This window comes from Cryptomeria japonica, chromosome 10 (assembly GCF_030272615.1).
Source record: "Cryptomeria japonica chromosome 10, Sugi_1.0, whole genome shotgun sequence".
NCBI classification, from domain to species: Eukaryota; Viridiplantae; Streptophyta; class Pinopsida; order Cupressales; family Cupressaceae; genus Cryptomeria; species Cryptomeria japonica.
The window spans coordinates 842598965-842625489 of NC_081414.1; the positions used below are offsets into that span (position 1 = coordinate 842598965).

General features: G+C 35.8%; 1 protein-coding gene across 5 annotated transcripts in view; it reads left to right on the forward strand.

Moving 5' to 3' along the window:
- The window catches only part of LOC131053400 (uncharacterized), a 61656-nt gene extending 39399 nt beyond the window's left edge, over window positions 1-22257 (forward strand). For 3 of the 5 annotated variants that reach the window (XM_059212958.1, XM_059212960.1, XM_059212961.1), the window contains 8 exons: window positions 5954-6049; window positions 6139-6252; window positions 12437-12532; window positions 12622-12735; window positions 18920-19015; window positions 19105-19218; window positions 19671-19784; window positions 21798-22257. In XM_059212958.1, the coding sequence (XP_059068941.1) occupies window positions 5954-6049; window positions 6139-6252; window positions 12437-12532; window positions 12622-12735; window positions 18920-19015; window positions 19105-19218; window positions 19671-19784; window positions 21798-22091 (1038 nt within the window). In that variant the 3' untranslated portion in view covers window positions 22092-22257. The remainder of the gene's footprint in view (window positions 1-5953; window positions 6050-6138; window positions 6253-12436; window positions 12533-12621; window positions 12736-18919; window positions 19016-19104; window positions 19219-19670; window positions 19785-21797) is intronic. The other 2 variants (XM_059212962.1, XM_059212959.1) reach the window with 2 other exon arrangements.
- Window positions 22258-26525: the final 4268 nt, after the last annotated feature.

The window sequence follows — 26525 nt, forward strand, 5'->3', positions numbered from 1 at the left end:
ATCACAGTCAAATCAACATAACTCACTTGCGAAGTACCAACACCAGAAGAGAATCATATAATCATGTCCTTTGAACTGTAACAAAAACTTTGACATATCTAAAGGCCACCAAAGACTTTCCGAACTAGTCTCACAGACTCTTCCTATTAGAAAGAAATAATAATTTAGTTTTGCAAACCATAAACTAATGAACCAAACCAAATAGTCAATGAGACAAAAAACTCTTTCCTGCATATTGTCATAACCAACACCAAAATATTCCACCAAGTGCAATACCAACACAAGATAAATCTAGACCAAAATCCACCTGGACAACCAAGTTTGACATCAATGACAACAACACAAACTCATATTTCCAACATTCTAACCCTCCTGGTGTGACAATGTCTCCTCTGCCTCCTAGCTCAGCTGAGACTATTGTTCTTGCTGCTCATGTGAGATTGGTGGGTTCTATTGGATCCTCTCCTGTTGGTTCAAGCCTGCTACAACTTATGTGTTGTGCTTCCTCTAGCCACATTTCATTCACCAATGTGGTGCAAGTCTCTATCCATGCCGCTTTTGATGCTTCTAAGAGGGTGAGCAGTTCCATCAAGAGGACTATTCCTTGTGCTTCTCTTGCTCCTAAGATTCCTTTAGGATAAGCTGTGATTGTTTGATTTTTTTTCTAGCAAAGGTTTAATTTGTATGTTTTATCCTTTTTGGCCTTCTTTTCTTGATTTGCATTGTGGGATTTCTGAGGTATGACTCCTTTGGTTGAGGGTAAAATGTAGATTTACCCTTCTACTAGAGGTCTTTTTGTGGTTTTTTAATTTTTTTGATGTTTGTAAGGCTATGTTAGATGGTGGTACTTGGATGTGAGGTTCACATCCCCTCTCAGTTTGCCACTAGAGGCCATCTTTCAACCCTTTGAAAGATTCTACTAGTATTTTGCCTATCTCTATAAGATTACTTTATCTTCCCCTTCATTTTTGGTGTGGTGAAGGCTATGAGGCTATTGGTAATACTATAGGTAGAAGGTGGACTTTGAGTCTAAAAAAATTTGTCACACTTATTTTGCTCACATTTTAGTTGAAGTTGATTATCAAAAGCTCTACTTGAAGAGGTGATTCTAAAGGTTAATGATAGGTCTTGGTGTCAAATGGCGGACCATGAGGGGATTCCTTTTTAGTTTAGATGTTGTTTTGCTACTGGGCATTTGGCTTTTGATTGCTCTTGTGGTGTTCACACGCAATCTTCCTCAACTTAGTGGAAGAATGTCCTACACAATCACCTCATTAATTTTCCTAATGATGTTTCTGTGGACAATTTAGATGTTGTTTTAGAGGATACAAAATCACTCATTTTAGAATCTTCTCCTTTTGGTTTTGTTGAGGTGTCAAAGGATTCAAGTTTGCTTGCTTCTTTGCCATAAAGTTTCCTGCAACTTTCTGGTACAACTCCATCTATTATATCTTCTATTCTTGTTTTGTTAAAGTTGTGCAATTTGATAAGGCTTTTGGGGGAGGGCTCTCTCTCTCTCTCTCTCTCTCTCTCTCTCTCTCTCCTCTTGCCCTTTAGATTCAAATTTGAGCAATGACCCATTCTAGACAATAGTACATATGACAAAGAGGGATCCTCCTTCACCCTCTAAGCCTTTTGAAGCAAAGGGCGCTAAATTTGTATCTATCTTTGGTTAATGTTCAATATTTTGCCTTGGTTAGCTTATGTGTTGTCTCTAATTTGCTTCTACTTAGTTTTTATTTCTGAGCCATTTGTAAAAGGTTTTGGGTCCTTTCAAAACCCTGTTGACTTTAGTAAAAACATTCATCATAATATGAAATGACTTGATTTTAAAAAGACATTATGGAAATGATAAATATGCGCATCTAGAATGGTACATCATTTTATTTCTAGAGAGGAGGTTACCTATTAGTTAAAGTCTTGATGCACTATTTTTTTGGGTATGTGTTGTTTGTTGGTCTCATAGGTTGCTTTAGCCTTTAGACATTATTAAAAATCTTTCATTCATTCATAATTTAAAATACAATCAAAGTGTAAGTGCTTTATTTCACTTGTTAATGAATGTATTTATGCTTTTTTAATATAACATTTATAGATTCTCGTGTTCAAGTATTGGTCCATTTTGACCAACATTTGGTATTTTTTTTTATTTACATGTGGATTATTTATTTAAAGTATATAGTATAAATATGTTGCAAGACTGGATATTATAAGCACAATTGCTATAACAACTATTGGACCCTCTACAACTACTGGCCCGTCTCCCCTCCGACAACGTCTATCCAACACCCAGATTGTACCATTGACCATGTTTAATAATTAATTGAAAAATAAATCTCCTTATATTTTTATTAATTAATTAAAAAACATGGTCAATGATACAATCTAGGTGTTGCATAGCCACAAGCCTCCCCTAGGTAAATGCATGAAATATGCCATGTTTGAGCTTTTGTGGAGGTGTTATTTTATTACTCCAAATAAAATTGAACCCTCGCCACTTGTCTCCACTAGATTCAAAGCTTTTTGCATAACTTTAATGGATTTGTATTCTTGATGTTTAGTATTTTAGAAGAACATTTTTTTAGACATGATTCTCTTCTATTATAAGATATCTCTCGACATATTTTACATATATTTTTTAAATATAAGTATATAATATACTATATATAATTGAAATAAAACCGACATCAATTAAAAATGTTTAGGGACAAAAATAAAATAGAAAAAAAAAAAAGAACTCTAGTTTTGTTTTCCGTGGTTCAAAATACGCCACGTCAAGCCCTTGGATTTTCAAAACTAGGTCTGAACAACAGTTTTTTCCGTGGTTCAAAATAAGCCACGTCAAGCCCTTGGATTTTCAAAACTAGGTCTGAACGGTAGTTTTTAAAATAAAGGATCTCTGTGAGGCACCTGGTTCTGGATGCGGAGATTGTTTTGGACGCAGAGTTAAAAACCCGTTTCTTTTGTTCAATGAGGCCTACCTAATCAAAAACCCCTTTGTGTTCAAGTTCCTTCACGACCTTGACAGTCTGCTTTCGGGCCATTATTTCTGTTTTAAAGCTGGGGTACTGGGATCCCAGGTTTTTTGCTTTGGTTGATATTTTGTCTGCAAGTATTTTCCGCCTCCTTCGCCTCCTAGCTCGGCTGGGACTATTGTTCTTGCTGCCCGTGTGAGATTGGTGGGTTCTATTGAATCCTCTCCTATTGGTTCAACCCTGCTAAAACTTGTGTTGTGCTTCCTCTAGCCACATTTCATTCACCAATGTGGTGCAAGTCTCTATCCATGTCAATTTTGATGCTTCTAAGAGGGTGAGGGGTTCCGTCAAGAGGACTATTCCTTGTGCTTCTATTGCTCCTAAGATTCCTTTAGGATAAGCTGTGATTGTTTGATTTTTTTTTCTAGCAAAGGTTTAATTTGTATGTTTTATCCTTTTTGGCCTTCTTTTCTTGATTTGCATTGTGGGATTTCCTAGGTATGGCTCCTTTGGTTGAGGGTAAAATGGAGATTTATCCTTATGTTAGAGGTCTTTTTGTGGTTTTTTTAATTTTTTTGATGTTTGTAAGGTTATGTTAGATGGCGACATTTGGATGTGAGATTCACATCCCTTCTCAGTTTGCCCGTAGAAGCCATCTTTCAACCCTTTGAAAGATTCTACACGTATTTTGCCTATCTCTATAAGATTACTTTATCTTCCCCTTCATTTTTGGTGTGGTGAAGGTTATGAGGCTATTGGTGATACTATAGGTACAAGGTGGACTTTGAGTCTAAAAAAATTTGCCACACTTATTTTGCTCACAATTTAGTTGAAGTTGATTATCAAAAGCTCTACTTGGAGAGGTGATTCTAAAGGTTAATGATAGGTCTTGGTGTCAAATGGTGGACCATGAGGGGATTCCTTTTTAGTTTAGATGTTGTTTTACTATTGGCCATTTGGATTTTGATTGCTCTCGTGGTGTTCACAGGCAGTCTTCCTCAACTTAGTGGAAGAATGCCCTTCACAATCACCTCATTAATTTTCGTAATGATTTTTTTGTGGACAATTCAGATGTTGTTTCAAATGATACAAAATCACCCATTTTAGAATCTTCTCCTTTTGGTTTTGTTGAGGTGTCAGAGGATTCAAGTTTGCTTGCTTCTTTGCCATAAAGTTCCCTTTCTGGTACAACTCCATTTATTATGTCTTTTGTTCTCGTTTTGTTAAAGTTGTGCAATTTGATAAGGCTTTTGGGGGAGCCCCCGCCAACCCCCCCCACCTCCCCCTCTCTCTCTCTCTCTCTCCCCTCTTGCCCTTTAGGTTCAAATTTGAACAAACACCCATTCTAGACAATAGTACATAAGACAAAGAGGGATCCTCCTTCACCCTCTGAGCCTTTTGAAGCAAAGCGTGCTAAATATGTATCCATCTTTGGTTAATGTTCACTATTCTGCCTTGGTTAGCTGATGTGTTGTCTCTAATTTGCTTCTACTTAGTTGTTATTTTTGAGTCATTTGAAAAAGGTTTTGGGTCCTTTCAAAACCCTGTTGACTTTAGTAAAAACATTCACCATAATATGAAATGGCTTGATTTTAAAAAGACATTACGGAAATGATAAATATGGGCATCTAGAATGGTACATCATTTTATTTCTAGAGAGGAGAATAGATATTAGTTAAAGTCTTGGTGCACTATTTTTTTGGGTGTGTGTTGTTTGTTGGTCTCATAGGCTGCTTTAGCCTTTAGACGTCATTAAAATATTTCATTCATTCATAATTTAAAATACAATCAAAGTGTAAGTTCTTTATTTCACTTGTTAATGAATGTATTTATGCTTTTTTAATATAACATTTATAGATTCTCTTGTGTTCATCTAAGCAAACGGGCATGCAACCGTCAAATTTTTCTTGAAATCATTTTGTGTTTATAGATAGCATTGATTTTATTGTAGATCGTCTTTCTGTGAAATTATGTCCAGAGATATCTTATAATAGAGGAGAATCTTAGGATTGCAACAATATTAATAGTATACAAGAGTTTCAAAAATATGGATAATAATAGAGTTGCTTAAGTATGGCACTCTTCCACTATCATTTGAATGTAACGGTTTCATATAGTTGGAGACAAGTGGTGAAAGTTCTATTTTATTTAATGCAACGGTGTCAAATGCCTTTTTTTTTGGTGTCTTGTGGACTAAATTGAAGGTTCAAAGATGTTGGTGTGGGTCAGTGAATTGCAATAGAGGCCTGTATGTTTGTGTGTATGTTTGTGTGTATGTATGTGTGTGTATGCGTGTATGTATACACACAGAACGATACAATGTGTTCTAAATAGCTTTTTTTTTCTGTTTGTTCGAATGTGCAGGGCTACTTATAGCAGAATAGAAAAATGTCTCTGTGTTTATTGCTGTAAATGCAAAAATATCCACATGGCGCAAAGACTAGACATTTAAGTAGAATAGAAAATTGTCTCAGCATTCATAGCTGAAAATACATGAATTTCCACATTTTGCAGAGTCTAATATAGCAGGAACATCTATGGTTGCGTGTAATTTTGACACGGTATGTTGCATCTTAATTTCATTTCACTAATGGAGTCCAGTAGTTCGGCCACAACCACATGATGAAGTACAAATAACGGTAGGGAAACAACAATTTCTGCAGTACACACTGCATTTTAACAGCTCACTCATTGAATGGACAATACAACCAATTTAAGGACCTGTATTAAATTTATCAAACTGGACATAAATCAAACAATTACAGACAAGTCTTGATGTATAGATAGTGCATAGAAAGGTCAGTACGAATAGAACTGTATTGATTTGCAGTGTCCACCATGAACTGCATATAGTAGATTCTAGGTATGTAGGGTTGTTCTTGTAGTAAATATTTAAATTGTCTGTATTGGATTACAAGATGCACAGAAGATAATAGTGCCAGCTTATCGTGTGAATATTTGATCTGTTGTCATGCCAGGTTCAGCTTGGTCAGATAAGAGCTCCAACGAGAGATCCATCTTTGAATTCAACAACCTTATTTATATATGAACCTCAAGGCCTGACATTTCGGCACGTAAGTGTCTAACCATGAGTACATTTTTTTTTGAAGTATCTCTGGAGTTTTCTCCATTGGAAGTTCCCTCACTCTCGAATTCCTTCCAGGGGCAAAATTTTGCATTTAACCATTTTCAATTGCTGAGGCCAAGCGAAGAAACAGAAGTTCTGCATGGAATGAGAGCCCTTCTGCAACGAATAAATCGACAGCAACAGCAACCGGTAATCGGTGAATGCTTGAGTTACAACTCTTGAATTCTATTAAGTATTCTGGAGCTTTGTTCTTTTCAATCATCTCTTTGGTATTTCTTAGATAACGGCATTTATAAGAAGTCTGGATTTTTTTATTGCTCATAATTTTTCTGATGGCAAGTTTGGCAGTAATCACGTCTACTGTTCTTTTGGAAACTAACCTTCTTTAACTGCATTGGAACATTAAATAGAACCAAACACTTCTGAATGAACATAATAGAAAACCCCAAAGGCTTATGAAATTTGGAATAAAATGAAATACGGTGTTGTTTATCATAAACACAATGTTCACAAAAGTCAAACTCGAAATTACAGTCATCTAATCAAACTTGAGATTACAGTCATCTAATCAAACTTGAGATTACAGTCATCAAGGCCTTTAACAAGCACTTATAGGGCTTTAAGACCCTTCTCACTAGTATGGCCTATGATGCCATAACAATGTCTTCGCTGCTGGGAGCTTTTTGCCCAAAGCATGTGCACCCTTACATACCCAGAAAGCATGACCATCAAATGTAGGAATAACAATCTTCTTCTCTGCTTGATCTAATAGTGAGGATGAAGAATTCAAAGCCCTTTTCCTGGACTTCATAGAAGCACTATTGCATTGAATCGGCGAGGGTGAAGAATCCAAAGCCCTTTTTTTGGACTTCATAGAAGCACTATTGTATTGAATCGTGCATGCATCTAGCTTATACAAGGCGTCAATCCGAACACCCTAAGCAAGCACCATACAACCTCTCGTCATCTTACATCCACCACTCGAGAAAACAACTTGCAGACCCATATCACTCAACTTGCTAATTGAAAGTAGATTTTGTAATAATCTAGGGATGTGCGAGACACCATCAATCCCCTTCACTTTGCCATTAGAGAATTGGGTCTTGACTCTTCTGCGACCAACAAATTTTAGGTGAGAGTCGTCATTGAGATGCACCTTCCCACCATCAAACTCTTCGTACTTCAAACACCAACCTCTTTGAGAGGTCATGTGGAAAGAGTCACCTAAATTTATAAATCACACATCCTCCAATGCACGTTTTGCCAAGTTTGTGATAGAAGCATGTACTTCATCTTGAGAGGAGTTTTCAAAGTCAAGATCAGGTATATCTTTTTTACCTTTCTTTTTCTTCTCCTTCGTGCACTCTTTTCACAAATGAATAGATTTATCGAATTTCCAACATTTTGGCTTGGAATTATACCAAGAGATTAAGATCTCCATGAAGACTTGGATTTACTTTTTGTGCTCTTCTTTCCTTTCTCCACCATTCTACCACAACCAACAAGGCCAGCTTAGCCATTGCAAAAGATTTTCTTTGCATCTCTTCAGATAACAATGAAGCAACCACATCCTCCATCTTAAATGTGGTTATTGTGCTTCCAATGGCCATTACAATGTGATCCCATGAGTCTGACAAATAACATAACGGAAGCATGCATTTCTCTTGTTCATCTATCTTGATATTGATAGTACCTAGTTGGGCAACTAGCATGTTAAATGTATTCATGTGATATCCATTGGATCCTCCTTCCTCCATCCTTATAATACAACTTCTTTCTCAAGAATAACTTATTTACCAAGGATTTCCTTTGGTAATTATGACCTAGCTTGTTTCAAAGCTCAATTTCAATCTTCTCTTCTTGGACATTCAAGGGCACAAAATCAACTAGACAAAGTCTTATCAAACCACTGGCTTTCTGATCCATTGTATCCCCTACATATTAAATTGTAGTTTGTGGTTTTCTCGAAAAAAAATGCACCCCATAGATCTTTATGTACGAAAATGTCTTGCATTTTGAATTTCCATAGCTCAAAATTGCCACCATTAAACGTCTCCATCTCTATTTTGCTTGATGTGCTTGTCATCTCAAAGTTGTAACATGGTTATAAAATCTTTCTCTGCAAAACATTTTGAATTTCCATAACTCAAAATTGCCACCATTAAACTTCTCCATCTCTATTCTGCTTGATGTGCTTGCCATCTCAAAGTTGTAACATGGTTATAAAATCTTTCTCTGCAAAACTCTCACTGAAACTAGATCAACACAAAAACTCTTTCCACCCAACAACAATAACAAACCATACTAGGCTTTGATACCAATTGAAAGGAAGCAAAGTGCTAAATAATGCTTCCAAATGATAAATTTGACAGGAGAGTGAATGCAATTTTTTTTTACAAACCCTTTAACTATTGCAAAGTAGATAAACACATGCAAATTCATATTTAAACATATAAAACAATAGCAATGTGGGAAAACCCTTTTGGGCCACACTCCAAGAACCAAAGCTCAATTTGTATTATCAGCAACAAGAGTTGCAATACAATACAAAGATTCAACGCTCTTTAGGAATAATTATAATAGTAAAGAACTCTGGAGTAATTCCTTCATATAACAACTTCTCAAAAAGTATTCAACTGTTAAGTTCTGATATTAAATGTAAAGTACTGATGCCAATAGCTAACAAGATGAAGGGGGGGGGGGGGAGGTGAATCATACAAACTTAATCTTCCATAAAATCAACAGATTCAACCTCAGTAACTTATACTTCAACAATATAACCGAAAACTGCTAAACATGTTAACTCATAAACACATATAACACCAGATTTAACGTGAAAACCCAAATAGGGAAAAACCACTGTGGGATTTCGAACTCACTAAGAAATATACTCTTCTATTGTATGCTTGGTTAAAAGCAAATCCTGTTAAAGATTGCAAACACATTGCTGGATGTGACCCGGTTAAGGGATTTCCCTCAGATCTGTTAGAATCTTCACTTTGTTAGAAGTGACCTTGTCAAAGGATTTCAAACACTCATTTAGAATGTTACCTTGCTAGAGGATTTACAAATAAGACTGTTAAGTCCACTCGGTTAAGAGATTTTCTGTCACTTTACAGAATAACAGTAATAAAAATATATCTGCAACTTCACATCTAAAATGCTAAAGCAGATTCTTATTTGCTCAAAACAATCTAATCATAAGACTTATCTTGTCCCTCTGCTGGGCTCCCTACTTTGTTAATCAAACAGGTCTTCAAGCTTCTGTGCTCGGTAATCACTATGTAGCATCCATGTGCTTACACTTGCCCGCATACATTGTTTATCAACAATTCCTTATTTATAAACACTCTGTTAACCGCTTAATCTCCTTGATCACATTTCCCATGATCAATCTTGGCCATCAGATTATCAATCTTGACTAGGTTCAATGTATCCTTCGATCTAAAACATTTTACCTCTCCTAGGAACTTGCATTCCTTCCTAGGAACTTGTGCTAGGTTATTGCGGTTCAATCTGTGTTGTAGATCTTCCCCTTGATTTTCCATTGCCGTAGATCCTTAACAAACTTCGTGCGCGGCATACCAATCATCTATTCATCTCCAACACATCAACGTCCTTTATTAAATAATGCTTTTATCCATCCAATGTGATCTGTCATAACTCGGTTGTTACTCGGTAAATACTAAACTTTATTCTGTAGACATTCTGCCTTCATTAACCGATATCGATAACCTTAGGGTTTACCGACTAGGTTCTTTGCTCGATGACATATTATAGTATTAACCTTAGAATCAACAACATATGTAGGATATCAAAACAACATGATCTCATCATTGTCTAATTTGGTAATAGTTGCCCATTGAATAACTTATTATTCCCTTTCATTATCTCATTCTTTCTGTGTCACTTACCGACATCTTAATTCTCATCAATACATACTTCTCAAAATATGGCAACATCATACTGAATCAGAGAATCAATTTCTTGACATCAATGACAAAATAATATTATAAAGACAGTAATCATCCTTCTTCAGTTAAATCAATAAGACTACACTGATACTCACTTTGCTCCATCAATAGTAAGTTGTAAGCACTCTTAAGAATCTCAAAAGTTACTGGCAATGCATATGCATGTCTATGTTTGTGTGTGTGATGTAGCTCCAGTCTATATAAGAAACAACTGCATTGTATCCCAATACAGGGATATGATAGATAAAAATTAAATAGAGTAGGCCACTTGTACTTTAACTCGTTTACAAAAATGTCTATTAACTTTTGGTAGTAGAAGCCACCACCATAAGGTAAATCATTTTAATAGTCAGTTAACTGCAGCTGTGACAATTAATGCTGGCCAGCATCTAGAGAAACATTAGTTGGGAAAAAATGCAAGTCGAACATACTGCATCTCAATGTAGCTAATGTATTTCATCTGAATGAAGGGATATCAATACTCTTAATTGACTGAATTAAAAAATATCTGGGAGTTAAAAAAAAAATTAAATTATCAAGCTACTGCTCTAAAAAACCAAATTATCCCTTATAAAATTTCCTCCCATATTCTTCCTTTTAGATTTATTAAACCTACCAGACATATCTTCTGTATTAATGGAATACACCATGCATATCTCCTCTATTAATGTTGAGTGTTGAGAGGTTTGGTTGTTGCAGAAACTGCTATTGCAAAATATGCATATGCTTGAAGACTATTATAATTAACGAGATCTGAAAAAAATAGCTGCTACAGAGGGTAGTGTTGCCATGGTAGTGGCGCCACTGTCCTCTGTAGCAGTGCCTGCAACCAGAGATGGGCTGGGAGCCATCGCTGCCTCTTCCATAGCATTCACAATGTATGTCGTCATTATCATGGACAGATTGCTATGCCAAAGAACTTGTTTCCTCCTGCCATTCGACGACGTGTGACTTGTCTTGCAAAAACGACGATAATACAGAGCAAATTTCCCTTTTACATGATAAAATAGAGTAAGTTTCCAAGAGAATTGGATGAAAAGATTTGTTTGGGCAAGGGGTATTTATAGTGCGTCCACCATTTCTAACGGGGCCAGTAAAACGCTACTGAAAACGTTCTCATATAAAGGCGATGGCGGCTAATACCATTCCAATATGGAAAAGAAACGTCTCTGCTGCTGAGAAACGCCTTTAGCATGACTACCCTGCCAACGCCTCACTTCCACTACCCTGCCAGCTCCTGGCACTACTAAGTGGCGTCGATTTTTTTTAACTAAGTTTGGGTTATTTTGTACATCTAAGCAAACGGGCATGCAACCGTCAAATTTTTCTTGAAATCATTTTGTGTTTATGGATAGCATTGATTTTATTGTAGATCGTCTTTCTGTGAAATTATGTCCAGAGATATCTTATAATAGAGGAGAATCTTAGGATTGCAACAATATTAATAGTATACAAGAGTTTCAAAAATATGGATAATAATAGAGTTGCTTAAGTATGGCACTCCTCCACTATCATTTGAATGTAACGGTTTCATATAGTTGGAGACAAGTGGTGAAAGTTCTATTTTATTTAATGCAATGGTGTCGAATGCCTTTTTTTTTGGTGTCTTGTGGACTAAATTGAGGGTTCAAAGATGTTGGTGTGGGTCAGTGAATTGCAATAGAGGCCTGTATGTTTGTGTGTATGTTTGTGTGTATGTATGTGTGTGTATGCGTGTATGTATACACACAGAACGATACAAGGTGTTCTAAATAGCTTTTTTTTTCTGTTTGTTCGAATGTGCAGGGCTACTTATAGCAGAATAGAAAAATGTCTCTGTGTTTATTGCTGTAAATGCAAAAATATCCACATGGCGCAAAGACTAGACATTTAAGTAGAATAGAAAATTGTCTCAGCATTCATAGCTGAAAATACATGAATTTCCACATTGTGCAGAGTCTAATATAGCAGGAACATCTATGGTTGCGTGTAATTTTGACACGGTATGTTGCATCTTAATTTCATTTCACTAATGGAGTCCAGTAGTTCGGCCACAACCACATGATGAAGTACAAATAACGGTAGGGAAACAACAATTTCTGCAGTACACACTGCATTTTAACAGCTCACTCATTGAATGGACAATACAACCAATTTAAGGACCTGTATTAAATTTATCAAACTGGACATAAATCAAACAATTACAGACAAGTCTTGATGTATAGATAGTGCATAGAAAGGTCAGTACGAATAGAACTGTATTGATTTGCAGTGTCCACCATGAACTGCATATAGTAGATTCTAGGTATGTAGGGTTGTTCTTGTAGTAAATATTTAAATTGTCTGTATTGGATTACAAGATGCACAGAAGATAATAGTGCCAGCTTATCGTGTGAATATTTGATCTGTTGTCATGCCAGGTTCAGCTTGGTCAGATAAGAGCTCCAACGAGAGATCCATCTTTGAATTCAACAACCTTATTTATATATGAACCTCAAGGCCTGACATTTCGGCACGTAAGTGTCTAACCATGAGTACATTTTTTTTTGAAGTATCTCTGGAGTTTTCTCCATTGGAAGTTCCCTCACTCTCGAATTCCTTCCAGGGGCAAAATTTTGCATTTAACCATTTTCAATTGCTGAGGCCAAGCGAAGAAACAGAAGTTCTGCATGGAATGAGAGCCCTTCTGCAACGAATAAATCGACAGCAACAGCAACCGGTAATCGGTGAATGCTTGAGTTACAACTCTTGAATTCTATTAAGTATTCTGGAGCTTTGTTCTTTTCAATCATCTCTTTGGTATTTCTTAGATAACGGCATTTATAAGAAGTCTGGATTTTTTTATTGCTCATAATTTTTCTGATGGCAAGTTTGGCAGTAATCACGTCTACTGTTCTTTTGGAAACTAACCTTCTTTAACTGCATTGGAACATTAAATAGAACCAAACACTTCTGAATGAACATAATAGAAAACCCCAAAGGCTTATGAAATTTGGAATAAAATGAAATACGGTGTTGTTTATCATAAACACAATGTTCACAAAAGTCAAACTCGAAATTACAGTCATCTAATCAAACTTGAGATTACAGTCATCTAATCAAACTTGAGATTACAGTCATCAAGGCCTTTAACAAGCACTTATAGGGCTTTAAGACCCTTCTCACTAGTATGGCCTATGATGCCATAACAATGTCTTCGCTGCTGGGAGCTTTTTGCCCAAAGCATGTGCACCCTTACATACCCAGAAAGCATGACCATCAAATGTAGGAATAACAATCTTCTTCTCTGCTTGATCTAATAGTGAGGATGAAGAATTCAAAGCCCTTTTCCTGGACTTCATAGAAGCACTATTGCATTGAATCGGCGAGGGTGAAGAATCCAAAGCCCTTTTTTTGGACTTCATAGAAGCACTATTGTATTGAATCGTGCATGCATCTAGCTTATACAAGGCGTCAATCCGAACACCCTAAGCAAGCACCATACAACCTCTCGTCATCTTACATCCACCACTCGAGAAAACAACTTGCAGACCCATATCACTCAACTTGCTAATTGAAAGTAGATTTTGTAATAATCTAGGGATGTGCGAGACACCATCAATCCCCTTCACTTTGCCATTAGAGAATTGGGTCTTGACTCTTCTGCGACCAACAAATTTTAGGTGAGAGTCGTCATTGAGATGCACCTTCCCACCATCAAACTCTTCGTACTTCAAACACCAACCTCTTTGAGAGGTCATGTGGAAAGAGTCACCTAAATTTATAAATCACACATCCTCCAATGCACGTTTTGCCAAGTTTGTGATAGAAGCATGTACTTCATCTTGAGAGGAGTTTTCAAAGTCAAGATCAGGTATATCTTTTTTACCTTTCTTTTTCTTCTCCTTCGTGCACTCTTTTCACAAATGAATAGATTTATCGAATTTCCAACATTTTGGCTTGGAATTATACCAAGAGATTAAGATCTCCATGAAGACTTGGATTTACTTTTTGTGCTCTTCTTTCCTTTCTCCACCATTCTACCACAACCAACAAGGCCAGCTTAGCCATTGCAAAAGATTTTCTTTGCATCTCTTCAGATAACAATGAAGCAACCACATCCTCCATCTTAAATGTGGTTATTGTGCTTCCAATGGCCATTACAATGTGATCCCATGAGTCTGACAAATAACATAACGGAAGCATGCATTTCTCTTGTTCATCTATCTTGATATTGATAGTACCTAGTTGGGCAACTAGCATGTTAAATGTATTCATGTGATATCCATTGGATCCTCCTTCCTCCATCCTTATAATACAACTTCTTTCTCAAGAATAACTTATTTACCAAGGATTTCCTTTGGTAATTATGACCTAGCTTGTTTCAAAGCTCAATTTCAATCTTCTCTTCTTGGACATTCAAGGGCACAAAATCAACTAGACAAAGTCTTATCAAACCACTGGCTTTCTGATCCATTGTATCCCCTACATATTAAATTGTAGTTTGTGGTTTTCTCGAAAAAAAATGCACCCCATAGATCTTTATGTACGAAAATGTCTTGCATTTTGAATTTCCATAGCTCAAAATTGCCACCATTAAACGTCTCCATCTCTATTTTGCTTGATGTGCTTGTCATCTCAAAGTTGTAACATGGTTATAAAATCTTTCTCTGCAAAACATTTTGAATTTCCATAACTCAAAATTGCCACCATTAAACTTCTCCATCTCTATTCTGCTTGATGTGCTTGCCATCTCAAAGTTGTAACATGGTTATAAAATCTTTCTCTGCAAAACTCTCACTGAAACTAGATCAACACAAAAACTCTTTCCACCCAACAACAATAACAAACCATACTAGGCTTTGATACCAATTGAAAGGAAGCAAAGTGCTAAATAATGCTTCCAAATGATAAATTTGACAGGAGAGTGAATGCAATTTTTTTTTACAAACCCTTTAACTATTGCAAAGTAGATAAACACATGCAAATTCATATTTAAACATATAAAACAATAGCAATGTGGGAAAACCCTTTTGGGCCACACTCCAAGAACCAAAGCTCAATTTGTATTATCAGCAACAAGAGTTGCAATACAATACAAAGATTCAACGCTCTTTAGGAATAATTATAATAGTAAAGAACTCTGGAGTAATTCCTTCATATAACAACTTCTCAAAAAGTATTCAACTGTTAAGTTCTGATATTAAATGTAAAGTACTGATGCCAATAGCTAACAAGATGAAGGGGGGGGGGGGGAGGTGAATCATACAAACTTAATCTTCCATAAAATCAACAGATTCAACCTCAGTAACTTATACTTCAACAATATAACCGAAAACTGCTAAACATGTTAACTCATAAACACATATAACACCAGATTTAACGTGAAAACCCAAATAGGGAAAAACCACTGTGGGATTTCGAACTCACTAAGAAATATACTCTTCTATTGTATGCTTGGTTAAAAGCAAATCCTGTTAAAGATTGCAAACACATTGCTGGATGTGACCCGGTTAAGGGATTTCCCTCAGATCTGTTAGAATCTTCACTTTGTTAGAAGTGACCTTGTCAAAGGATTTCAAACACTCATTTAGAATGTTACCTTGCTAGAGGATTTACAAATAAGACTGTTAAGTCCACTCGGTTAAGAGATTTTCTGTCACTTTACAGAATAACAGTAATAAAAATATATCTGCAACTTCACATCTAAAATGCTAAAGCAGATTCTTATTTGCTCAAAACAATCTAATCATAAGACTTATCTTGTCCCTCTGCTGGGCTCCCTACTTTGTTAATCAAACAGGTCTTCAAGCTTCTGTGCTCGGTAATCACTATGTAGCATCCATGTGCTTACACTTGCCCGCATACATTGTTTATCAACAATTCCTTATTTATAAACACTCTGTTAACCGCTTAATCTCCTTGATCACATTTCCCATGATCAATCTTGGCCATCAGATTATCAATCTTGACTAGGTTCAATGTATCCTTCGATCTAAAACATTTTACCTCTCCTAGGAACTTGCATTCCTTCCTAGGAACTTGTGCTAGGTTATTGCGGTTCAATCTGTGTTGTAGATCTTCCCCTTGATTTTCCATTGCCGTAGATCCTTAACAAACTTCGTGCGCGGCATACCAATCATCTATTCATCTCCAACACATCAACGTCCTTTATTAAATAATGCTTTTATCCATCCAATGTGATCTGTCATAACTCGGTTGTTACTCGGTAAATACTAAACTTTATTCTGTAGACATTCTGCCTTCATTAACCGATATCGATAACCTTAGGGTTTACCGACTAGGTTCTTTGCTCGATGACATATTATAGTATTAACCTTAGAATCAACAACATATGTAGGATATCAAAACAACATGATCTCATCATTGTCTAATTTGGTAATAGTTGCCCATTGAATAACTTATTATTCCCTTTCATTATCTCATTCTTTCTGTGTCACTTACCGACATCTTAATTCTCATCAATACATACTTCTCAAAATATGGCAACATCATACTGAATCAGAGAATCAATTTCTTGACATCAATGACAAAATAATATTATAAAGACAGTAATCATCCTTCTTCAGTTAAATCAATAAGACTACACTGATACTCACTTTGCTCCATCAATAGTAAGTTGTAAGCACTCTTAAGAATCTCAAAAGTTACTGGCAATGCATATGCATGTCTATGTTTGTGTGTGTGATGTAGCTCCAGTCTATATAAGAAACAACTGCATTGTATCCCAATACAGGGATATGATAGATAAAAATTAAATAGAGTAGGCCACTTGTACTTTAACTCGTTTACAAAAATGTCTATTAACTTTTGGTAGTAGAAGCCACCACCATAAGGTAAATCATTTTAATAGTCAGTTAACTGCAGCTGTGACAATTAATGCTGGCCAGCATCTAGAGAAACATTAGTTGGGAAAAAATGCAAGTCGAACATACTGCATCTCAATGTAGCTAATGTATTTCATCTGAATGAAGGGATATCAATACTCTTAATTGACTGAATTAAAAAATATCTGGGAGTTAAAAAAAAAATTAAATTATCAAGCTACTGCTCTAAAAAACCAAATTATCCCTTATAAAATTTCCTCCCATATTCTTCCTTTTAGATTTATTAAACCTACCAGACATATCTTCTGTATTAATGGAATACACCATGCATATCTCCTCTATTAATGTTGAGTGTTGAGAGGTTTGGTTGTTGCAGAAACTGCTATTGCAAAATATGCATATGCTTGAAGACTATTATAATTAACGAGATCTGAAAAAAATAGCTGCTACAGAGGGTAGTGTTGCCATGGTAGTGGCGCCACTGTCCTCTGTAGCAGTGCCTGCAACCAGAGATGGGCTGGGAGCCATCGCTGCCTCTTCCATAGCATTCACAATGTATGTCGTCATTATCATGGACAGATTGCTATGCCAAAGAACTTGTTTCCTCCTGCCATTCGACGACGTGTGACTTGTCTTGCAAAAACGACGATAATACAGAGCAAATTTCCCTTTTACATGATAAAATAGAGTAAGTTTCCAAGAGAATTGGATGAAAAGATTTGTTTGGGCAAGGGGTATTTATAGTGCGTCCACCATTTCTAACGGGGCCAGTAAAACGCTACTGAAAACGTTCTCATATAAAGGCGATGGCGGCTAATACCATTCCAATATGGAAAAGAAACGTCTCTGCTGCTGAGAAACGCCTTTAGCATGACTACCCTGCCAACGCCTCACTTCCACTACCCTGCCAGCTCCTGGCACTACTAAGTGGCGTCGATTTTTTTTAACTAAGTTTGGGTTATTTTGTACATCTAAGCAAACGGGCATGCAACCGTCAAATTTTTCTTGAAATCATTTTGTGTTTATGGATAGCATTGATTTTATTGTAGATCGTCTTTCTGTGAAATTATGTCCAGAGATATCTTATAATAGAGGAGAATCTTAGGATTGCAACAATATTAATAGTATACAAGAGTTTCAAAAATATGGATAATAATAGAGTTGCTTAAGTATGGCACTCCTCCACTATCATTTGAATGTAACGGTTTCATATAGTTGGAGACAAGTGGTGAAAGTTCTATTTTATTTAATGCAATGGTGTCGAATGCCTTTTTTTTTGGTGTCTTGTGGACTAAATTGAGGGTTCAAAGATGTTGGTGTGGGTCAGTGAATTGCAATAGAGGCCTGTATGTTTGTGTGTATGTTTGTGTGTATGTATGTGTGTGTATGCGTGTATGTATACACACAGAACGATACAAGGTGTTCTAAATAGCTTTTTTTTTCTGTTTGTTCGAATGTGCAGGGCTACTTATAGCAGAATAGAAAAATGTCTCTGTGTTTATTGCTGTAAATGCAAAAATATCCACATGGCGCAAAGACTAGACATTTAAGTAGAATAGAAAATTGTCTCAGCATTCATAGCTGAAAATACATGAATTTCCACATTGTGCAGAGTCTAATATAGCAGGAACATCTATGGTTGCGTGTAATTTTGACACGGTATGTTGCATCTTAATTTCATTTCACTAATGGAGTCCAGTAGTTCGGCCACAACCACATGATGAAGTACAAATAACGGTAGGGAAACAACAATTTCTGCAGTACACACTGCATTTTAACAGCTCACTCATTGAATGGACAATACAACCAATTTAAGGACCTGTATTAAATTTATCAAACTGGACATAAATCAAACAATTACAGACAAGTCTTGATGTATAGATAGTGCATAGAAAGGTCAGTACGAATAGAACTGTATTGATTTGCAGTGTCCACCATGAACTGCATATAGTAGATTCTAGGTATGTAGGGTTGTTCTTGTAGTAAATATTTAAATTGTCTGTATTGGATTACAAGATGCACAGAAGATAATAGTGCCAGCTTATCGTGTGAATATTTGATCTGTTGTCATGCCAGGTTCAGCTTGGTCAGATAAGAGCTCCAACGAGAGATCCATCTTTGAATTCAACAACCTTATTTATATATGAACCTCAAGGCCTGACATTTCGGCACGTAAGTGTCTAACCATGAGTACATTTTTTTTTGAAGTATCTCTGGAGTTTTCTCCATTGGAAGTTCCCTCACTCTCGAATTCCTTCCAGGGGCAAAATTTTGCATTTAACCATTTTCAATTGCTGAGGCCAAGCGAAGAAACAGAAGTTCTGCATGGAATGAGAGCCCTTCTGCAACGAATAAATCGACAGCAACAGCAACCGGTAATCGGTGAATGCTTGAGTTACAACTCTTGAATTCTATTAAGTATTCTGGAGCTTTGTTCTTTTCAATCATCTCTTTGGTATTTCTTAGATAACGGCATTTATAAGAAGTCTGGATTTTTTTATTGCTCATAATTTTTCTGATGGCAAGTTTGGCAGTAATCACGTCTACTGTTCTTTTGGAAACTAACCTTCTTTAACTGCATTGGAACATTAAATAGAACCAAACACTTCTGAATGAACATAATAGAAAACCCCAAAGGCTTATGAAATTTGGAATAAAATGAAATACGGTGTTGTTTATCATAAACACAATGTTCACAAAAGTCAAACTCGAAATTACAGTCATCTAATCAAACTTACGTAAGTGTCTAACCATGAGTACATTTTTTTTTGAAGTATCTCTGGAGTTTTCTCCATTGGAAGTTCCCTCACTCTCGAATTCCTTCCAGGGGCAAAATTTTGCATTTAACCATTTTCAATTGCCGAGGCCAAGCGAAGAAACACAAGTTCTGCGTGGAATGAGAGCCCTTCCGCAAGGAATAAATCGACAGCAACAGCAACCGGTAATCGGTGAATGCTTGAGTTACAACTCTTGAATTCTATTAAGTATTCTGGAACTTTGTTCTTTTCAATCATCTCTTTGGTATTTCTTAGATAACGGCATTTATAAGAAGTCTGGATTTTTTTATTGCTCATAATTTTTCTGATGGCATGTTTGGCAGTAATCACGTCTACTGTTCTTTTGGAAACTAACCTTCTTTAACTGCATTGGAACATTAAATAGAACCAAACACTTCTGAATGAACATAATAGAAAACCCCAAAGGCTTATGAAATTTGGAATAAAATGAAATACGGTGTTGTTTATCATAAACACAATGTTCACAAAAGTCAAACTCGAAATTACAGTCATCTAATCAAACTTGAGATTACAGTCATCTAATCAAACTTGAGATTACAGTCATCAAGGCCTTTAACAAGCACTTATAGGGCTTTAAGACCCTTCTCACTAGTATGGCCTATGATGCCATAACAATGGCTTCGCTGCTGGGAGCTTTTTGCCCAAAGCACGTGCACCCTTACATACCCAGAAAGCATGACCATCAAATGTAGGAATAACAATCTTCTTCTCTGCTTGATCTAATAGTGAGGATGAAGAATTCAAAGCCCTTTTCCTGGACTTCACAGAAGCACTATTGCATTGAATCGGCGAGGGTGAAGAATCCAAAGCCCTTTTCTTGGACTTCATAGAAGCACTATTGTATTGAATCGTGCATGCATCTAGCTTATACAGGGCGTCAATCCGAACACCCTAAGCAAGCACCATACAACCTCTTGTCATCTTACATCCACCACTCGAGAAAACAACTTGCAGACCCATATCACTCAACTTGCTAATTGAAAGTAGATTTTGTAATAATCTAGGGATGTGCGAGACACCATCAATCCCCTTCACTTTGCCATTAGAGAATTGGGTCTTGACTCTTCTGCGACCAACAAATTTTAGGTGAGAGTCGTCATTGAGATGCACCTTCCCACCATCAAACTCTTCGTACTTCAAAAACCAACCTCTTTGAGAGGTCATGTGGAAAGAGTCACCTAAATTTATAAATCACACATCCTCCAATGCACGTTTTGCCAAGTTTGTGACAGAAGCATGTACTTCATCTTGAGAGGAGTTTTCAAAGTCAAGATCAGGTATATCTTTTTTACCTTTCTTTTTCTTCTCCTTCGTGCACTCTTTTCACAAATGAATAGATTTATCGAATTTCCAACATTTTGGCTTGGAATTATACCAAGAGATTAAGATCTCCATGAAATTGAGGCATTCTATTATATTCATTTACATACAATTTTGAGCTCAACCTAGATGAGCTTTTACCTTATAGATGAAAGAAACCCAACCCTTTTCAATGGATCTAAAAATTTGTAATATCGATATGGAATTAGGGCACCCAAAAAAAAGATTTGATGAACGTGTAGGACTTTAACCCACATTGTTTAATTCAGTCTTGAAAGTACTACCTCAAAGTTAAAGAACACCAATTTTTTCCAAGAATCCACTGATTAAGATCTACAATCATATTTGCTTACCAACCCACATCCAAATTTTCATGCAAAAGGAATGAAAAGACCTATAGAACATGCTACAAAATCATCCCAAAAGACATGAAAATTAACATCTACATGATAAAAAATGCTCACAATAACTCTAGCATGGCCATGTCATTTTTGGTAGGTGAATCCATACTTTTTTGTAGGTGACTCACAAGTAGAAAATCCTGAATGTTAATTCTAAATTTCCGTGTCTACTGCTGAAAAATTGCAGACTTGCCGACTCTTTTTATTTCAGAAGAGCATACGAAGCTATATTTATATAGAGCGATGAAATTCATAAAGAAATCTTTAAAAAAATGACTTTTAAAGTTACTATAATCTATTCAGCTTTCAGAATTACATATGTTCGTATATAAATTAAGGAAAAAAACACTAAAACAAACATTTAAAACAAGATGTAGCATCGTTTATCTAACAAATATTTTTAATTATTTAATTTTTAACTCTAAATGACTGTAGGGAAGTGACACCTTGAACGGGGAAGCGGAGCAACAAATTATGAATAGAGCAGAAGGTCTCACAAAAATTGTACTGTGGTTCGCATTGTCTAGTGCTGTTGCGTTTTCAGTCTATTCGATGGTTATGTACCCATGGAATAAGGTGGAACCTGTTATGGGATATTTCTTTTGGTTCACAATGCTATTCGGATTCGGAATATTCACCATTACCGGAAGAACGACCTCACCGCTGATCTTTGTGAGAGATATGATTTCCAACATCATCAATTTTCTCTTTAGAAGACCCAATAGTTAGAAATAGCTACAGAATATTTCAGAGGAAGAATGATGTAAGGTGGAAGTTGCTTCTAATGCTTCTATTTGAGTTCCGGGTTAATATTACATAGTGTGGATAATATCATGATGTGTAGCAAGTAAAACTTAAGTATGACTTAGTTAATATGTATTTGGCTTTACTTTTATTAGTTTTTTAAAGTTTATGTGTATTTGGCAAATTTTTGAAAATTGTTAGAGGATCTTATATCTTTAACTTTTTTTTTGTTTATTGTATATGGTGACCCTATCTAATATAGATTGGCACCTTAAATTTCATTTTCGAATATTTTTTAAAAGAAAATTTTATCTTTGATGCTTGTTATTTTATGATTGTTTTCTTCTTGCAAATGGAGTTGATAAAACTCATTTTGATATTAATTTAATGAAGGCAAATAGGGATTTTGAAAGGGCCCAAACCCTTGTACAAATAAAAAGGATCAACAAAGGATCTACAAAGTAAAACAGCCATAGAGGTGAAAAAAATAAGTTTTACACAAAGAGCCCTGTAAACAACATTAGAACTAGCTGAAGAACACGACTACAAGCAACAAACTAAAATCCAACAAGTCAAAGTAGTTTAAAACCAAACTTCAAGAAAGGCCTAAGAAGTCTTGGGTAGGATGGGAGTTAGTAAAACTCATTTTGATATTATTTTGATGAAGGCAAATAGGGATTTTGAAAGGGCCCAAACCCTTGTACAAATAAAAAGGATCAACAAAGGATCTACAAAGTACAACAGCCATAGAGGTGAAAAAAATAAGTTTCACACAAAGAGCCCTGTAAACAACATTAGAACTAGCTGAAGAACATGACTAGAAGCAATAAACTAAAATCCAACCAGTCAAAGTAGTTTAAAACCAAACTTCAAGAAAGGCCTAAGAAGTCTTGGGTAGGATGGGAGTTAGTAAAACTCATTTTGATATTATTTTGATGAAGGCAAATAGGGATTTTGAAAGGGCCCAAACCCTTGTACAAATAAAAAGGATCAACAAAGGATCTACAAAGTAAAACAACCATAGAGGTGAAAAAAATAAGTTTCACACAAAGAGCCCTTTAAACAACATTAGAACTAGCTAAAGAACACGACTAGGAGCAACAAACTAAAATCCAACCAGTCAAAGTATTTTAAAACCAAACTTCAAGAAAGGCCTAAGAAGTCTTGGGTAGGATGGGAATGGATTATCCTTCCATTGTTCAAGGGTGAAAACATAGTCAAAGCACAATCAATCACAATAACAACTTTTTTCTTCACCTTGCAAGAATTATTAGCCTTAGAAATGAGGTCTCATTCAATAGGATCTAGCACCTTCCCATTAACATGAGGTTGAGGGTGGTAAAAAAGATTGTTCTCGAAAGAGGGGCTAATGGGTCTAGCTTGTACCTTGCAATCCATACCCATAACATTCACTTGAGCACCTTCTCGTGAACGTCATGGCACATCAAGGAGAAATGCCCAGAATTGTGAAAGTGGTTCCGACGAGAGGGCTCATAATGAAGTTTCTACCCCCAAGCACCAAGCTTGAAACACATTTTAATAATGTTGGCCAACTCTGTACCAAATTTAGTACAAGTACAAATCTAGCATAAAGAAAACTAGTTTTATTTAAATGACATTGTCCAAGGTAATAAACTGACTAATGGTGATGCATTCGTTCTATAAACCCAAAGGGAGCTCTTAGAGATGAACTCAAATAGGAACAATATTTAACTTAGAAGCATCAAACTAGTAGCCCATTTTTGTAAATAGAGAATAGTTGTACCAAGAACCGAAGGACCTCCTAGAAGAATGTAGGAGTAGTCCTTGATGGATTTGAAGGCACAATTAGTAGACCAAATCCAAACAAACAATTGGGTGCCCAACTATGAATAACAACAATGTTTTGTCTATGATTAAGAAATATCCCAATAAGAGCATGGTGTAAGTTTGTAGAGGCATTATTCCTTCATACATTAGAAAGAGACAAAATTGAGTTCTAAAATTAAGGATTCAAAGGATCTACAATAGGATAAACGTCCATATCTTTGCTTTCCAACAACAAACTCTAGGAAGGAGAAAGCTCATCTTGGGCAACAAAAAGGGTGAGCACAACCTCCATATCACACACAAATTGCAAGGGACAAATTTAATGATCTTGGAAAGGGAGAAAAATGAATCTAGAAACCCTTCATATGAAGGGGTAAGGGGCAATAGGAAATCCCTCTTAAAAGAGTTTCCAAGTTAACACAACTTGGTCTCAAAGAGAATAGGCTTAACAAACCCCTTGTTTAGAACACCTTGCAATAAAGAGATTGAGTGCAATTGAGTAGCTTATTGGGCCTCCAACCATATCGTTGTAAGTGAATCATCCTCTTTAGTATCCTCAACACATGTAGCTTGTATAGTGTCCAATCACATTGTCACAATCTATTCATCCTCTTCAACTCACTTAACATATTGCAAAGCATTCGAATGGGCCTCTAGAAGGATATCAAGGAGAGTTTCTTCCTTGCCCCAAGAATCTATCCAAGGAAACAAATCAACCTCCAAATTGTCATTACCCTTGTCATACTCAACAATAGGGATGTCTCTAGCCACAACATTAGCACCAATGATAAAGTTGTCACTATAAAATCAAGGATCCATCACCTCTATTGTGAGGGGAATAGACCCAAGGTAGAAACCATCATGAAAGCTAGCAATTGTCACCTTTGACAAAGGTGTCAAAACCTCCACATCCCCATCACCTTTTCCTTCATTCTCCTCACCTTCATCATCACCTCCACATTCCCCACTTCCCTCACCACCAATGCTTAAGGTTTTCACCCATGCTTCTCTCATCGTCGTGCTCATAAGAATATTTTTAACACTCATTTTGTCATTTTTTCTATTCACCTATTGGCACAATTTTAGGGTTCTCCTTCAACCCCAATCTTAGTGACTTGTAAAAGGAAAGTCCAATTCAAGGTGAGGGTATATAATCTCTAGCTATTTTATGATCCCTGTAACAATTCCCCTTGTTGGTTGACTCTTATGATGTTAGCTAGTTGAACCTTTTGGTGAATCTTATAAACCTTATAGTACTAGTGTACATATTGTGAATATGCTAACCTCCTACATCAACTCAAAAGATAACTTCTTAGATTGGAAACCTCGCATTTTTAGTTTATTTTATCACTTTTAGAGTTTCAAATGTTGATACTTGATTCAATCTATGGCGTGAAACCCAAATACTATTGCAACCCTACCACACCTATTGCAACCTATGTACACATTTGATATTTTGATATGCCTTCATAAAGTTACTACATTGGTAGGTGTAATATAGTTTATGAGATAATTATACTACAAAGGTAGAAGTTTAATGATTCTTATTCCCTAGTTGTTTTAATATGTATTATATTAAGTATGTTGGTGATAACCCTAAATTATGGATCAATCCTTACCATGCAACTTATTCTAATGTCATAAAAAACCAATGGATGGGTGAATAATTTTTATTGCTTATGATATTTTTGTGTAAAGCATATGAATTTTTATTTGAAATCATTCATATATGTGGAGAGTCGGTATAAAAATAATTTAAGGAATTTTAAATAGAATTAAGTATTAATAAATTATGGTATGAATAAACTATATATGAACTGTGAGTAAGGTGATTTGGTGGTTTTAGGTTGTGGTGGGGCCATGCATGATTATATGACATCATTCTATGTGTGTGTGCATATATGAATTTTGAATTGAGATCAGTCATATAAGTGGAATTGGTATAAAAGTGATTATTGATTTTCAAATAGAATTAAGTAAATTAATATTATGTTATGAATACACTATATGTGACTTATGAGTAAGGTGATTTGGTAGTTTTATGTTGTTGTGGGTCTATCTACGATCATATGGCATCTCTCTCTCTCTCTCTCTCTCTCTCTCTCTCTCTCGCTCTATGTATGTATGTATGTATTTGTTTTTTTCTTGTCTACGTGCATGTGCATGTGTGTGTGTGTGTGTGTGTGTGTGTGAGAGAGAGAGAGAGAGAGAGAGAGAGAGAGAGAGAGAGAGAGAGAGAGAGAACCCTAATTTAAACATACCTTTAATTTAAATTTAGAAGTTATCTCAATTTGAATTTGATTATAAATGATAAAAAAATGTTATGAAATTATTTCTATTCTCGTTGATTAAAAATTAAAAATTCAACTTGATTAAAATCAAGTAAATTGAAATTATGACCATAGTGTGAAATGAGATTTACAAATGTTGTTGAACACTTCTAGATATTGAGAGTTGGGGTGAAGCAATGAATCAAAATATATTAAAACTTAATCATTCATTTATCATTCATTCCAATTATCACATGTGCAAAAGTAAACAAATGAAAACAAAAGATCAATCACACAAGGACACCAAGGTTTTACATGGGAAAACCAATGTGATAACTAT